General features: G+C 33.4%; 2 protein-coding genes across 3 annotated transcripts; one reads left to right on the top strand and one right to left on the bottom strand.

Annotated features, from left to right (window-relative positions):
• Positions 1-6,148: 6,148 nt before the first annotated feature.
• Positions 6,149-8,594, top strand: LOC129293658 (uncharacterized). 2 transcript variants are annotated; one of them, XM_054931736.1, is made up of 2 exons: positions 6,149-6,580; positions 7,582-8,594. In XM_054931736.1, exons 1-2 carry the CDS (start codon positions 6,564-6,566, stop codon positions 8,300-8,302), a joined length of 738 nt encoding a protein of 245 aa, XP_054787711.1. In that variant the 5' UTR covers positions 6,149-6,563; the 3' UTR covers positions 8,303-8,594. The 2 variants fall into 2 exon arrangements, with proteins under 2 accessions (XP_054787711.1, XP_054787712.1); XM_054931737.1 differs by lacking the exon at positions 6,149-6,580 and adding an exon at positions 6,685-7,208.
• Positions 8,595-10,717: 2,123 nt separating this feature from the next.
• Positions 10,718-11,737, bottom strand: LOC129292211 (uncharacterized). The gene has a single exon (XM_054929773.1). It carries the CDS (start codon positions 11,714-11,716, stop codon positions 10,841-10,843), a length of 876 nt encoding a protein of 291 aa, XP_054785748.1. The 5' UTR covers positions 11,717-11,737; the 3' UTR covers positions 10,718-10,840.
• Between the last annotated feature and the right edge of the window lie 2,093 nt (positions 11,738-13,830).

Below are 13,830 nucleotides of genomic sequence, written 5' to 3' on the forward strand. Positions count from 1 at the left end.
AATTACTTCCATTCTTAACATTATTTCCATAAATATTTTTTGACTCATTGAAAGCTTCATAATTGTAATAATATTTTGATGAGTAAATAAATTTTAAGATTAAAAGTTTAAGTAAGCATTAACTTTTAACAAACTAGAATTATAGGATAGTCTAAATAAGTTAATACTTAAATTTTTTCAGTTTAGATTGGTTCTATTGATTGACTTGAGAATTTAAAGTTAAGGTTCTAGTTACAAAATTTGTGATTTGTAATATATAGAATATTTATATTAATTAAATTATGTTTTTGGGATTTAGATAAGTTAATCTAACTTAATTTTGAGTTTTAGTTGGGGGAATTTGGATTGGAATGATATGATTGTAAATTTGAGGATTTTGGATGTTCATTTTGGAGGTATTTGGTGATTATGGGATTGAAAGATTATTTTTAAGGTTAAAAGTGGGTGATTAAATGTTAAAATTTCTTATGAAATATTTATATTATTGATAGGGATTGAAAATTTGGATTTGGGACGGTTGGAGATTTGGAGATTTTTGAAGGTTGGAGTTAGAAGTGTGATTCATGAATTTAAATGGATTATTTGGATGTAATTTAGGTTAAAAAAATGAGTTGAAAATGTTGAAGTTGAATTTGGAAAATGGAGAAGTTTAGTTGAATTTTGTATTTAATAGATAAATTATAACATATATATATATATATATATATTTTAATAGTATTTATATCATTTAATGTTGTAAATTACTTTGTTATTGTGGCTAAAGAGTTACTTATATGTGTGGGTTAGTTACAACTTGGAAAAGATATAACACTGTAATATTTTTTTATATACTTTCTCCATTAAAAAATTTAAGGTATTTTTTGAGGAGTTAAAAATTTAAAAATGTAAGGCATTTTTAATCTTTCGATGTGTAATTATTACCTTTTTTTAAAAGTTTCTCTATTGATAATAACTTTATATTTATTATAGGGTGTTTTATAGGGGTAAATGTAAAAAAATAAGGTTAGTTAAAAAGTAAGTAACTACTTTATAGGGGGTGAGATTCAATTAAAAATACCTTATATTTTTAAACAGATGGAGTATTAAAATACTAGTTTTTATTATTGTATATATAAATATAAATTATTGTTTGGGAATGCTGTTGTACCTACAGAGGGCTTGTTTATTGTTTTTTCTAGGAAATGGTTTGGAACATTCTAACATGCTTGTGTTTATATAAAATTCATCGTATAATAGTTTGTTCTTTTTTAAAACATGGTAATTATTGTTATATTATTTGTTTGAAAAGTTCATGATTGAAAATGACTAGAATTCTTTTCAAGTATATTTGTGTGTTTTTCTTGTGAAATGTAAACTATTTTACTCTTTTTAAGCATGCTTGTTGATTTACATGTAATAGTTGTTTTATGTGATGGAAAAGAGGTAGTAAGGATGGCTAGTGTTGTGATTGTTTGTTTAGTATTGATGATTGGCTATTCATGCCACATGGTTTGTTTTCACTATACACGTAGTGATTGGCCTTTTACTTATAGTTTTTGATGTCTTTGATATTTTGGGATGTTGAGCATCTCTTTTTTCAAGGAGGGAAATTTTATTTTGATGGCAATATATCCTTGGTCGGGCAGTTAGTGGTAATAAGGGAGTTGGAAGTTAAAAGGGTGAGATTGGCTAGCACATCACTATTGTTTTAATTTAATATTGATTTAGAAATTGTTACATGATTATGAACCCTCCATCTCTTATTTTATGTATTGTTATGAAACGATTGCAATATATATATATATATATATATATTTGCAAGCTAGTTTCAAAAAATATGTTGATATATGTTAGAATATCTAATTGTTATTGAGATTTTTGCTCTCACATGTTACCTTTTACCAATTTTTAGGTGAGTAGTTAGGTGAAGCTACGAAAAGGGTGTCAAAAAAGTGAGCTTGGGCTCTTTTCTCTTGACTTGACACGTGTTTTCTTTTTATTTTGTTATTATAGTTGCTATGACCTAGGAACTTAATTATATAACTTTATTTTGGATAATTATTATAAGTTATTTGACTAAAATTATTCAATCCTTTTGTTTGAATTGGATGACTTTTAAGCATGCCGATCTAGACTGTGTTTTCTATTGGGCTGAGCCCATTTATTTTGAATTGTACATATTAATGGTATTATACAGGAAAAACTGTGTTTGACTAAATTGATAATATCTATAAATTGTGGTTGAACCTTGGGCTTGTTGCAAACTATTTATTGAGCTTCATCTACTCTAAGCATGGTGGTTATTTTTTTGAAAATCCTATTGAATTTTTATTTGGGCAGTTTTTTTTGAAAAAATATTTATTTATTAAAAGGAGAGAAAGGTTTTTGTTTTTATCAAAATAAAAATATTGTGAAAAATTGTGACTAAAAAAATCAGGTCCATTACAAGAAGGACCTTATAGTTCACTAGCGTAAAAGGCTGACATGCATGATACCATTTAGGGGGAAAATGTTTAATGATACTTAAAAGTTTCACAAGAGTCATTGTAAACATTTGAGACAGATAATGAAAGTTAGGATATCCAAATTGTTTCGGCCATAAGTCCATAACTCCAATTAGTGACCGAAAAGGAAAGTTTTAGTACCACTAATACCACTTTTAACCTAAATAGTGAAGTTCATCAAACTCTCTAGCATTGCCAATATGAGTGGCAAAAAAATTAGTGTGCACCTTTCTCTCTAGCCAGTTGACTTATAGAAAGCAAATTACACTTCAAATTAGGAACATGGAAAACAAAATGGATTGTAAGGGTGCAGAGATTTTAATGCTCCCAATGCCAGCAACTATGGAATCGGATGCATTAGTAATTTTCACAGTAAGTTTTCCTTACAAGGTGTATAAGAGGTAAAAAAAGTAATATCATCAATCATATGATTTGATGCACTAGAGTCAACAATTCAACAACTTCTGGAACTCATATCTTTAGTGGTGGCCAAAGCTTTGGACCGAACAACAGTGGCAACATGTTTTTGAGGTTGATGATTGTTTTGAAGTGCTTTTAGCATGTTTAGAATTTTGTTGAGTTGATCATCCTTTAATAAAAAATTGGCAGGACCCAGTTCCTCGCTTTTGGAGGCTTTAACTACATAACCACGGCCTTTTCCTTTCTTTGGTTTCTAGTCCGGTGGCTTGCCATGAATATCCTAGCACCTATTCTTAGTATGACTAGTTTTCTTGCAATGCTCACAAACTGGCCTCCCCTTATTGTTTTTTTGATCTTTAAACTAAACAGCAAGAGTAGGAGATTACGTGACATTAGTTCGAGGTACATAGTCTTCTTTTAGCATTACCTTGCGCCTCTAATCCTCTCTTTGCATTATGACGAAGGCTTCTCTTACAGATGGTAGAGGATCCATATTTAGAATCCTATTGAGAGCATCATTTGTTGTAGTAATTGTGTGTGTGTTAAAAGAAGTTTTACATTGTCTAAATGGAGAGAGTTCTTGGTATATAAATATTAAAGAATGAAATGGGCTTAAAAAAAAAGTGAGTTCATATACACAAAATAAACTAACTCAGAGCAATTACAGTTGAAAATAATCAATTCATCTTCTTGTATGTGTTCTAGATTAATGATGTTTCATGTGTGTGTAAACGAGGCTTTAATCTCATAATTCTGAGTCCAACATTTATGTTTTTGCTTTCGGCCTATATATAGAATAGAGTACCTGCCTCTTGAGCTTTGTTTCCTTACATTTGTAAAACGTGCTTGTTTAATTTTGAAAAAATGTCGGTCCGCTGAGTGTGTTAACATAATTCTTAAGGATAATGTCGTCTGGAAGCAGCTCTCAGTTTCCTAGCTGCCGCCATCATCATCTAGGCCGGCATGTTATCCCACGAGAAAATCGAAAAGACGTTCTCTTTCTACCATTTTTGGGTATTTTGCAGCATCTTCAGAACACCGCCAGTCTTCCTCAATAATCAAATCCTATTCTCGCCAGAGGGCCACTTTCTCTAAATAGTATTCATTGAGAGGCCGGGATCCCTGCACCTGTGACCATATTTTAGATTTAATCTCAAATACTTGATATGCGTTTTCACCATCAGAGTAGGCTTCTCTAACTGCCTCCTATATTTCTCGTGCGGTCGGAAGGAACATGAAACTTTTTCTGATTGTGGGTAGCATGGCATTGATGATCCACGAAGAAACCAGAGAATTTTCGGACTGCCGAACTTTTAGTGCCTTCACATCTTTTGAGTCTGGAGTCTAGCATCACCTGAAACGAATCCAAGTTCACCTCTGTCATGAAGTGTGAGCTTCATTGATTGAGCCCACTCCCTGTAATTTTCGGTGGTGAGCCTCTCAGACTCGATAACCACCTTCATAGCTTGCTGCTGCAGCCCCATTCGCCCCACTTGAAGCCGTTCCCTCAGGTGCAGACATCGCAGGACTGTTGCTCTGTTCTGGTTGATGGGTGGAGTCGACTTCAAGCGTTGAAGAATCGAACGATCAACCGTTGCTCTGTTCTGGTCGATAGGAATGATTCTTCTTCGATATGCTATGCCACTCAAGTTGGAATTATATAAAGTAAATACAATCTGCCCAATTAATTCTATGGGGCCGAAAAATCAGGGGACTGAAATGAAAGACTGATCCTCACAATAATCACATAAATACAAATATATACAAAATAATTCTAGGATTTCCACAGATCCATTATAGTTTGTTTAAACTATAAATCTCTTCTAATGGTTCCAATGAACGCTTAGCAGGTGTAGATGCCACAACACTAATGGAAGTCATTAGTCACAGGCTTTGTTAATGCCTGCATGGTTTTCCATTGCATTTCTTGTACAGTTTTATAATCCGAATCGTGGTAATGATTCTAGTAACTGGTAACTGTGTGCAGTCTAATCCTTCAAGTACTTCACTCACTGGACCTATTATTTTTCCAGAATGATCCCCTAGTTGCATCTTATAGAATGGCAAACAAGTACTCCTCTCTAGTACTATAATCATAATATTTCTCCTACAAAACCCTGAATCACTGGCATACTTGATTTCATCCAATATCCGTGATGTTTCAACAACATTACTAGCAAAGACAACCATTCTTATTCCTTATAGAGAGAGGTCAAATATTTTAGCCTGTGCCATGGTTGGGAGGTTGGCTTAGATAGGAATGTAATCAGCCCATAAATTTTTGTGCAATCCTCAAGTAACTTTTTCTCCACACTTTTTTAGAATTGTCTTCTATGATCTGAAGTCCTCAAAATCCTCAAAACTCATGGAGGAGTTTGGCATCATGTCCTTATTTTCCACCCAATTTGATGTTCCTCCTATGTCCCTTGTGCTGCAAATTCCTTCATGTTCAAAAATTGGGTCTCCTCATTGCTGCCGATTTTCAAAGCCAATCTTTTATTCTAATCGATGGCCTCATTGCAGCTTCATGATCATAACCTTTTTGGTATTCTGAACACATTTTCATTGTACTGAGCCTCCTGTGTGTCGTTCCTAAACTCACGATATCTTCTTTGTTAAGACAAAGCCCAAAAGTAACATGTTCAGATCCAGCCTACTCAAGACCTCAGAGCCCAATACAATATCACTTGATCATTAGCTCAAGGTCAGTATTTTGGATCAGCCCCTTAGTGTACACATGTTTAGGGTTCTGTCACGCTTGACATCGTTTTATTCCTTGATTCTTTACACGTGTCTTCAGATTATGTATTCTAGGGTTGTGTACCCTTACTATTTAAGGCTAATAATGCATTGGGCCACCATTTATCATTTTCTATCTCTAGAAAGTTTATCTTTCTTCTGTAAATGACATTTGAATCTACTTATTTATCTTTTAAATTGGCTTGGTGTAGTTAAAGACTCCTTCATTTTCTTTAAATACTTTCTAAAGAATTTTTGCATGATTATGCTCTGCAGAATTGATCTTCAAGTCAACTTTCAAGTCCTGGCTGCATCTCATTCTCTTATAAATTGCTTTAATTCTTCACTTCACATTGATCACACAATCTATCTTCACTACATCAAAGTTTCTCCCTTTAAGCACCTAGATTTTCAGAATTGTTCCTGAACTATTCTTTATGATTGCCTGGCTCTCTGGGCTCAAAAGCAGGCACCATGTAAGGTTTTACACAGGCACCATTGTTAACAGCACCAGCATCTGATTGATACTCATCCAATCAGACTGAGGTCTTGTTTATGAAATCCAATGGGAATCTTGAACTACGTGGAATGGTCAATTCACAAAAGAGGGAGCACATGCAAGGCATGAGAAATTACTTCTTCTAATTAAGGCCCCCTTCCTGATTATATATATATATATTCACTAATTTACATTGCTACATGGAATAAGTGAAATCCAAATCTTGCAAGTGCTGAAAACTCTCTAATCTTCTCCACCATTCCAAATTACTAAACTTAAATCAACAAGGGGATGATTAGAAGCCAAACATAGAACGCAAAATAGTTCATAGAAGGCCGAAGTATCTCAAAATCTGGACAAAAAGCAAAAAGGAGTTACACTTACAGGCTACAGCCCTTGCTGGCATGCCATTAGAAACATGAATGTTTAAAGATCAAAGGTGAGCCTTGCTTTCTTCTCGAAATCTCCGTTTGATCTCAGCATCTATCACATGAATTTTCATGTTTCTCTTTATAATGCTTGTGTTTTTTCCATCTTCTCCAACCCTTACCCCCTCCCTTCTCTTCCTTAATGACCTATAAGATGAATGGATGGGCAGACATGTTGGCCAGAGATAACTTGTCTCTCTTCTTACCAGCATCACAATAAACAATGCTGGAACTTGTTCATTTTCAGCAAGTTACATGCTTTTATGGGTTATATTTTTTTATTTCTCTATCATTATACTGTAATGCCTATTTGCATCCTATTCTAGCGAATCATTTAGTGCCAGATTCCTGTTTAGGACATCGCCATCCATATATGACTTAATCTCTGAAGAAGAGATTCTTATTTTTCTTAAACCATAGTTGTTGGCACTGCTATGCATTCATGTTCGTTGACTACAGGTTATTTAATGATAGAAACAACCCCTCCCACAGACAAAAGATCCACATATGCTCACTCCAATTGCATGCCTTGTTGGAACACACAGTTTTAGTTGAGATAGAGGGGACATTGGCAATGAATGTGAATCTGAAGCACATGGATTCTTGTGATTCCCAAACAAAAAACTGATGAATGAGCTGGTAAGTTTGCTGTGCAGGAAGCACTGAGCAAACAATGCAATAGAAGCACAAACAATCATGTTAACGTGTTATCATTTCATACCCACATGTGGAAAGAAAAATAATCTTCTTATCTCCCTCTATTCTTTAACTATATAAGAAGAAAATGTCCAGCACTGAAAATCACAAGTTTCGAAGAAACTGCATTTCTTATCTCCAAGCATTCTATTTCCTAAGAAAAGAAAATGGCAGCCTTTGAATCAAACCCAAAGAGCTCTCTGCATACACGTTCTAATAGCTTTCCCACCGCACTTCACCCCTTTGTATCACAATTTGAGGAGCATCTGAACAGATTAAGGTCTTCTGATTCTGCCTCTTCTTCATTTTCTTTAAGCCACAAACTTAGTGGTTTGCAGGACTTACAGGACTGCACTGATAGGTTGCTCCAATTGTCAACCACCCAACAAGTCTTGGCACAAGATTGCGGCCAAATATGGGTTGATGAACTACTAGATGGATCTCTAAGGCTCTTGGATATCTGCAGTACTGCTAAAGATTGTCTTCTGCAATCAAAGGAGTCCGTGTATGAAGTTCAGTCAGCCGTTAGAAGAAGAGGAGCTGAAGCTGCATTCACGGTTGGGGCTGGAAATTATTTGGCTTCCGGGAAGAATGTGAAGAAAACAATTCGAAAGGCCTTGGGAAACATCAAAGGAATAAGAAATGAGCTCATAGTTTCTTCTGCAACCAAAGAAAATGAAATGCTTAGCATGTTAAAAGAAGCAGAAGCAGTCACTATGAGCAAACTAGAATCTTTGTTGTACTTCATCTCTGATCCAAAGGGACAATCAAAACAAAGCAGATGGTCAGCAATCTCCAAGTTGATGCAACCAAAAAGAGTAGCTTGTGATTCTCAAGAATTAAGCACAAATGAGTTTGAGAAGGTAGATGCTGCTTTGAAGTCTCTCATCAGTCACAAGCGTGCATCCATTGACAATTTTCAAAGCGATTTGGAAAATTTGGAGATGTGCATTCAAGATCTAGAAATGGGAGTTGAGTGCCTTTCAAGGAAAATTATCAGAACCAGAGTTTCCCTTCTCAACATCTTCAACCACTAGTTACACAAAATATTTAGGATAACCTTGGACACTCAAATTCAATTTTCCCCCGTTGAGTGTCTCATAACTGTACATGAATGTGATTAATAATACTGTTCTTTTACTGGGTATATGTTATCTTGGCGTCACGCTGTTGCTATGCGATCATCTTTCTTCTTCCCAACCTTGCAAATCTCAATTTTCCATTTTTGTTTCCCTGTTAATGAAAAATACAATAATCTTGGGATTTATTAGTTAGAAAGGAGAATAACCGCTTGTTAGTTTTCTTGGTCAACCTGTAAATATGATATCTAGTTTTACGTTATAAGCATGAATACATTTCTTCCAGAGACACATGGAATCCAATTTATTAATTCAATTCAAATCAAATGAAATCAAAGCATCCACATAAACCTTTATTGCGAACACATGCGCGAGTAATTGGTTCATACATTATATGCTAGAATTGCATTAAACAATGTGCAGTTTGTTTCCATTTTTTATTTATAAGTCAATAGGTAACTAACTAGTAGTTTATATGTAATAATGGAGAGACTTCAGAGTTTTGTAAGCACACCTAACAATAATGCTAAAGATTATTTGGCAACATGTGGAGCAGATCATCATATGAAGGTATGAATTTTCAATCTGCAGGGGGCCATTTTATTTGTACATTAAATAGTGAAAGACATGAGATGTCACTTCATAGTGTAATATAAACAGAATACATATAAGATTATTGCAGGTGTGAAGGGAAAAAAATGAAATTCTGAACTGTATTGTTCCTGTTTAGGAGGCAGCATTAATATTTCTGACAATATTTGTTGATCTGGATCAAGATTATTGATCTTTCTTAGAACCTCATTGCTAAAAGCACTCAATCATGCCTCTCTCTCTCTCTCTGCCACTGTTTCCTTTTTTTTTTTTCCATTTCTTTTTTAGATAAAAAAATTAAATTAAAATGTAAAACAGAAAATTTTTTACTTTTTAAACTACTTGAATATTGAAATTTTCACAAGGTATATTGGTCCTGGTAATTTTTTTATTTATCCTGTATTCTTTTTTCATTTATTTTCTTTGTACTGTACTGGATTTGGGTTAGGTAAAATAAGTCTAAGGCATGTATATAAATTTTTTTTCCCCATATCAAACCTTGATAGAGTCGCTTACATACCTTTTCCTCTCTCTTAAAAAAACATTTTTCAAATTTTTAACTTTTTTTAAATAAAATTTTGGTTATAACTATTTAAATTTATTTTTCAAGAAATTTTTTTGAAAAATTAAGCATTTATTTCCTATTTATCTTTCGATCTACAAATCAGGTGTTCGACACATTCCTTTTTTATAGTTGAAATATAAAAAGTGATTGTCACTTATTGAGGTGGAGATTGTAAAATTGTGTTGTTTTCAATACTGTGACTTTAGAGATTCATAATTCATGAAACATGGTTTGGGAATTAATGAATTTAGTTTTGTGGGCATCATAAAATTTGAGATATTTTTTTTAAAAATTCTATTTATTTGAACTTCGGAAAAACGGTACGTCAGTTTTAAAGTAAAATCTTGTAGAACAGGGAGTCAGTTTTGAAACAAATAACATCAAATTGACGAACTTAACGACATAGCACAAAAGTAAATGTTCAGAAAGAGAGGTAATCAATAACAAATATTCAGATAACAAAACTACAAGAGTTTTGAGGCCTAAGGCAAAATTATTAGTAAAACCTAGCATGTGTGATTATCCCTTCAAAAGAAAAATGCACTCATCAGTTTTTACAAAATTATATATTAAAATTTTATAATATAGTGATTCTAATAAAATACTAAATTAATTTAATAGTTAAATAAAAATTATTGTTGACAAAGTACTCCTACCCCATCTTATATATTGGGATAGAATATTAACAATGATAGGGGTGGCAATACATTTTTAGCAAAAAAAAAAAAGATATAATTAAGACTAATAATATCAATGATTAACATGAAAAACTAATAATAATTATACAAATTATAAAAAATATTTTTAATAAGACTTAAAGATATCATGTTGATGGTTTAAAACCACAAAAGATCTTGATGCTAATATTTTTTAACATTTTAGGCTTTTAGAATAAGAAAAAGAGAAAATAAAAAGTGAGACCATGAGAGAAATTTAACGCAAGCTAATGTAATATAAATTAGTATCTTATAGATCTCACTATTCTTTTTTATATAGATAATAAACTCAACTAAATAATTAATGTTATAATGGGAATAACTAAAACTTTTTAACAGAAAAAACAATCAATACTTTTTATTTTCTTTCATCTACAATTAAATATATGATAATATAAATATCAATTACACACACATATATAATAGGGGTATTAATATTTTTTTTTTGAAGGCCTAAGGCAATTACCTCACTTGTCTTATGGCTTCTATGGCCCTGCAAAACTACATAACAGCAAAATATTGTATAAGAGTATTGAATTTATATAATGTTTTTGCATGTACAAGTGCAAGTGAAAAGCTAATTTTGGTCAAAATTACAAAACTCTATGTGACCAATTAGAACAACTAGTGATTGAGAATGTTAAGGAGGGCAACTCTAGTTTTGATAAGTCTCCTAAAAAGGGTTTCAAGTCTTTCTACAAAGTCTTGAATCACTGACTCCAAGTTTTCCAACTGGTTTTGCAAATGATCTGTATTCTCTGACTTTCCTGTTGTGTGGAACACAAAGGCTTGCAATGCAGAATCCACTTTGGCAAATTCATTCTCTTCTGCTTCCTGTGTATAAGAAACCTTTCTGTTGTGCATTAGCTTGGAAACCAAAGACCAGTTGCTTAGCTTTGACTTTGTTGACGCAATGATAAAACTCAACAATGACTCCAAAATCTGAAGAGTGACTATCTCCACATCTTTAAACAGGCTCACCAATTCTGGATGAGCCTTATGGCAAGGAGAGAGCTTGCACTTATTTGAAGAAGTCTTCAAATTTTCTAAGGCTTTGGAGATTGCCTTTTTGACTACCTTCCTAGAGGTCAAGTATTTTCTGACCTCTACTGTCACCTCCATTTCACCTCCTCTTTTTCTTCTCATGATTGATTGAACTTCCCTTGCACACTCTTTTGTATGCAACAATGCATCTTTGGCTGCTGTGCACGCGTCCAAAAGCCTGAGAGATCCATCCAAGAGCTTTTCCACCCAATTTTCTTGACTCTCTTGAACAAGGACTTCTCGGGTAAGGGAAAGTTGGACTAATTTTTCAACAGTTTCATGCAAATCCTCAAGGTCACTCAGTTTGTGGCCAAACGAGGAAGACAACGACGACGACGACGAAGTTGTAGCAGTAGAAGCCTCTAATCTGCTCAGGTGTTCGTTGCATTGTAGAATGAGAGGGTGTGGTTTAGAGGGCAAGCTGTTTGATCGAGGATGGCTATCAGAGGCTGCCATTTTTCCCCCCCAAAAGAAGAATAAAACAAAAGAGGATTGAATCTACAGACCTACTTTCTTTGCTTTGAGTTTGTGCAATTTATATTGTGGTTGTAGGAGACAAGAAGAATCTCATCTTTGCACGTATCAACGAGTCCTAACCGATTTAGATTCAGATCCAAACTTGGCTCAGATATGTCAATGCACTTGTCTCCTGCATTGCAACACCCCAACTCAGACTCTTGGGTGTGTTGTTATATGCACATCATTGATGTTTTCAAAATACTGAAAATAGAGAGTATAAACATACCTTAGATGTGACTCGTCTTCCACAGGTGTGGACACGCGTATTGGACAAATGTGAGATTTAAGGTAGCATACATATAACAACATAAGCGAAGATAGAACTCTTTTACTGGAAACAAGCACTGAATCATTTGTCTAAACACTAAGAAAATAAAGTGGCCCTGCACTGTCAAAAACTAAATTCACAATAATTATTGCTGCACGTTGCACTCTCAGGAGAAAGAAATAGAAAGTTAAAGATTTTATTAAGTTATTTACCCTTTATTATTTATAAGATACTTTCAACATGTTTTACTAAAATAAATAAAAACTTTAATAAAAGGTAACCATTTTGTATAAAAATTTAATAAATTTTTAACTTTATTCTTATTAAATATATATATTTTAATAATATAGCACTTTCTCTTATTAATATTTAATCGAGGGTAACATAAAACATTTATGATTAAAAATTAATAATGTGATTTATAAATAAAAAAAAATCTTTCTATTTACCATATAAATAAAACCGACGAAAGTATGTGACTGCTGAAATATGCTTTGCCACCATAGAGCTGGTAAACTTTATACTAGATATGATTAAATTAATGTAGTTTTATATATCTTCTAACTCTCCAGCTTTTCCGCAAGGAAACTATTCAATAACTCTTCATTAAAACGTGTGACCAACCGTCAACTTTCAGAAAAATCTGTCCCAAATAATAGTGCTGCATGTTAATCACACGCTAATGGATTTGGATCTTTAAAACGACCGCGTCTTAGCCTGCGCAATGTTTCCGGTGCATCAAGCTTCCATTTTGTCGCCTAAAGATTCGAATTTTGGAATCACATGGTGTTCCTGAAATATTGCATGTGCCAAAGGTGGAGTCTTTTGAGTTGTCTTGTCTACCCATCTCATCACAATTCGTTGATATTGAAAAACTCACAACGTCGTAATGGGAGCCTCTGTCTGCAGGAGAAGTAGCTGATATAATTTTTAATAGCTTCCAGTTTATGAATTTGCCTGCCAAGAACGAGTCTTTCATGCTAAGATATTGACAATGACTATGTTTATGCAATGTCCCCAGCTCAGTTTTGGCTAATGAATCAATTTTTTTTAATAAAATAATGGTAGCCTCTGTCTAATCTCTTCTGCTACAGGTTTTTCCTTGTTATTAACTCTTGCAGCATCTTCTTCATTTACGCGTGAAATTAATCGCTCCGAATGGCCTTGGAGACATGAAGGGTTTGAATAGCAGTCATAAAGCAGTGTCTTGTTTTTGCTATTGTAATGGATTATCTTCCATGAAAAAGGCTGCTTTTTATTTATTTATTTACTTTTTTATATTTAGGTGAGTCGAGTCCAACCTTATGAGAATAATGCAGGCTTTAAGGTTTATGAGATTGATGTATTTGGTTGAAGCGTAAATGAAGTTATGAAGTGTAAGTGGATCCAAGCATTCATCAAGATATTAGAGATTGTCCTTCTGTCTTTGAAATATGACTAAAACTGCTCAATACAAAATATGGCTCATAAATTAAGGTCAAGGATTAAGAAGTACATTAACTTCTCTTCCCCAATAAGAAGAAATTTATGGTACGGAAAAACAGAATGTTTTATTATGGAAGACTCGCATCTATTTTGTTAATGGAGGAGAAGTGATGCTAATAGGTTAGGTGTTTTTCTAAGCATAATCAGTGAACTCAAAAATTATTATGTGCCCTACAAATTGTTTTCCTTAGGTAAAGATATTATTGAATTTTCTTCTGTTTCTTGGTTCAAAAGGGACTATTAAATCAAAAGATCTATTTTTCTTTCACTGAAGCTAGTTCAATATGTATTGTGGGTA

The sequence above is a fragment of the Prosopis cineraria genome, unplaced genomic scaffold, assembly GCF_029017545.1.
Source record: "Prosopis cineraria cultivar Desert tree isolate PC_DT_omini unplaced genomic scaffold, ASM2901754v1 PC14, whole genome shotgun sequence".
Lineage (NCBI taxonomy): Eukaryota > Viridiplantae > Streptophyta > Magnoliopsida > Fabales > Fabaceae > Prosopis > Prosopis cineraria.

Coding starts and splice junctions, on each gene's coding strand:
- LOC129292211 (XM_054929773.1), bottom strand. CDS start 11,716: ATGGCAGCCTCTGATAGCCATCCTCGATCAAACAGCTTGCCCTCTAAA.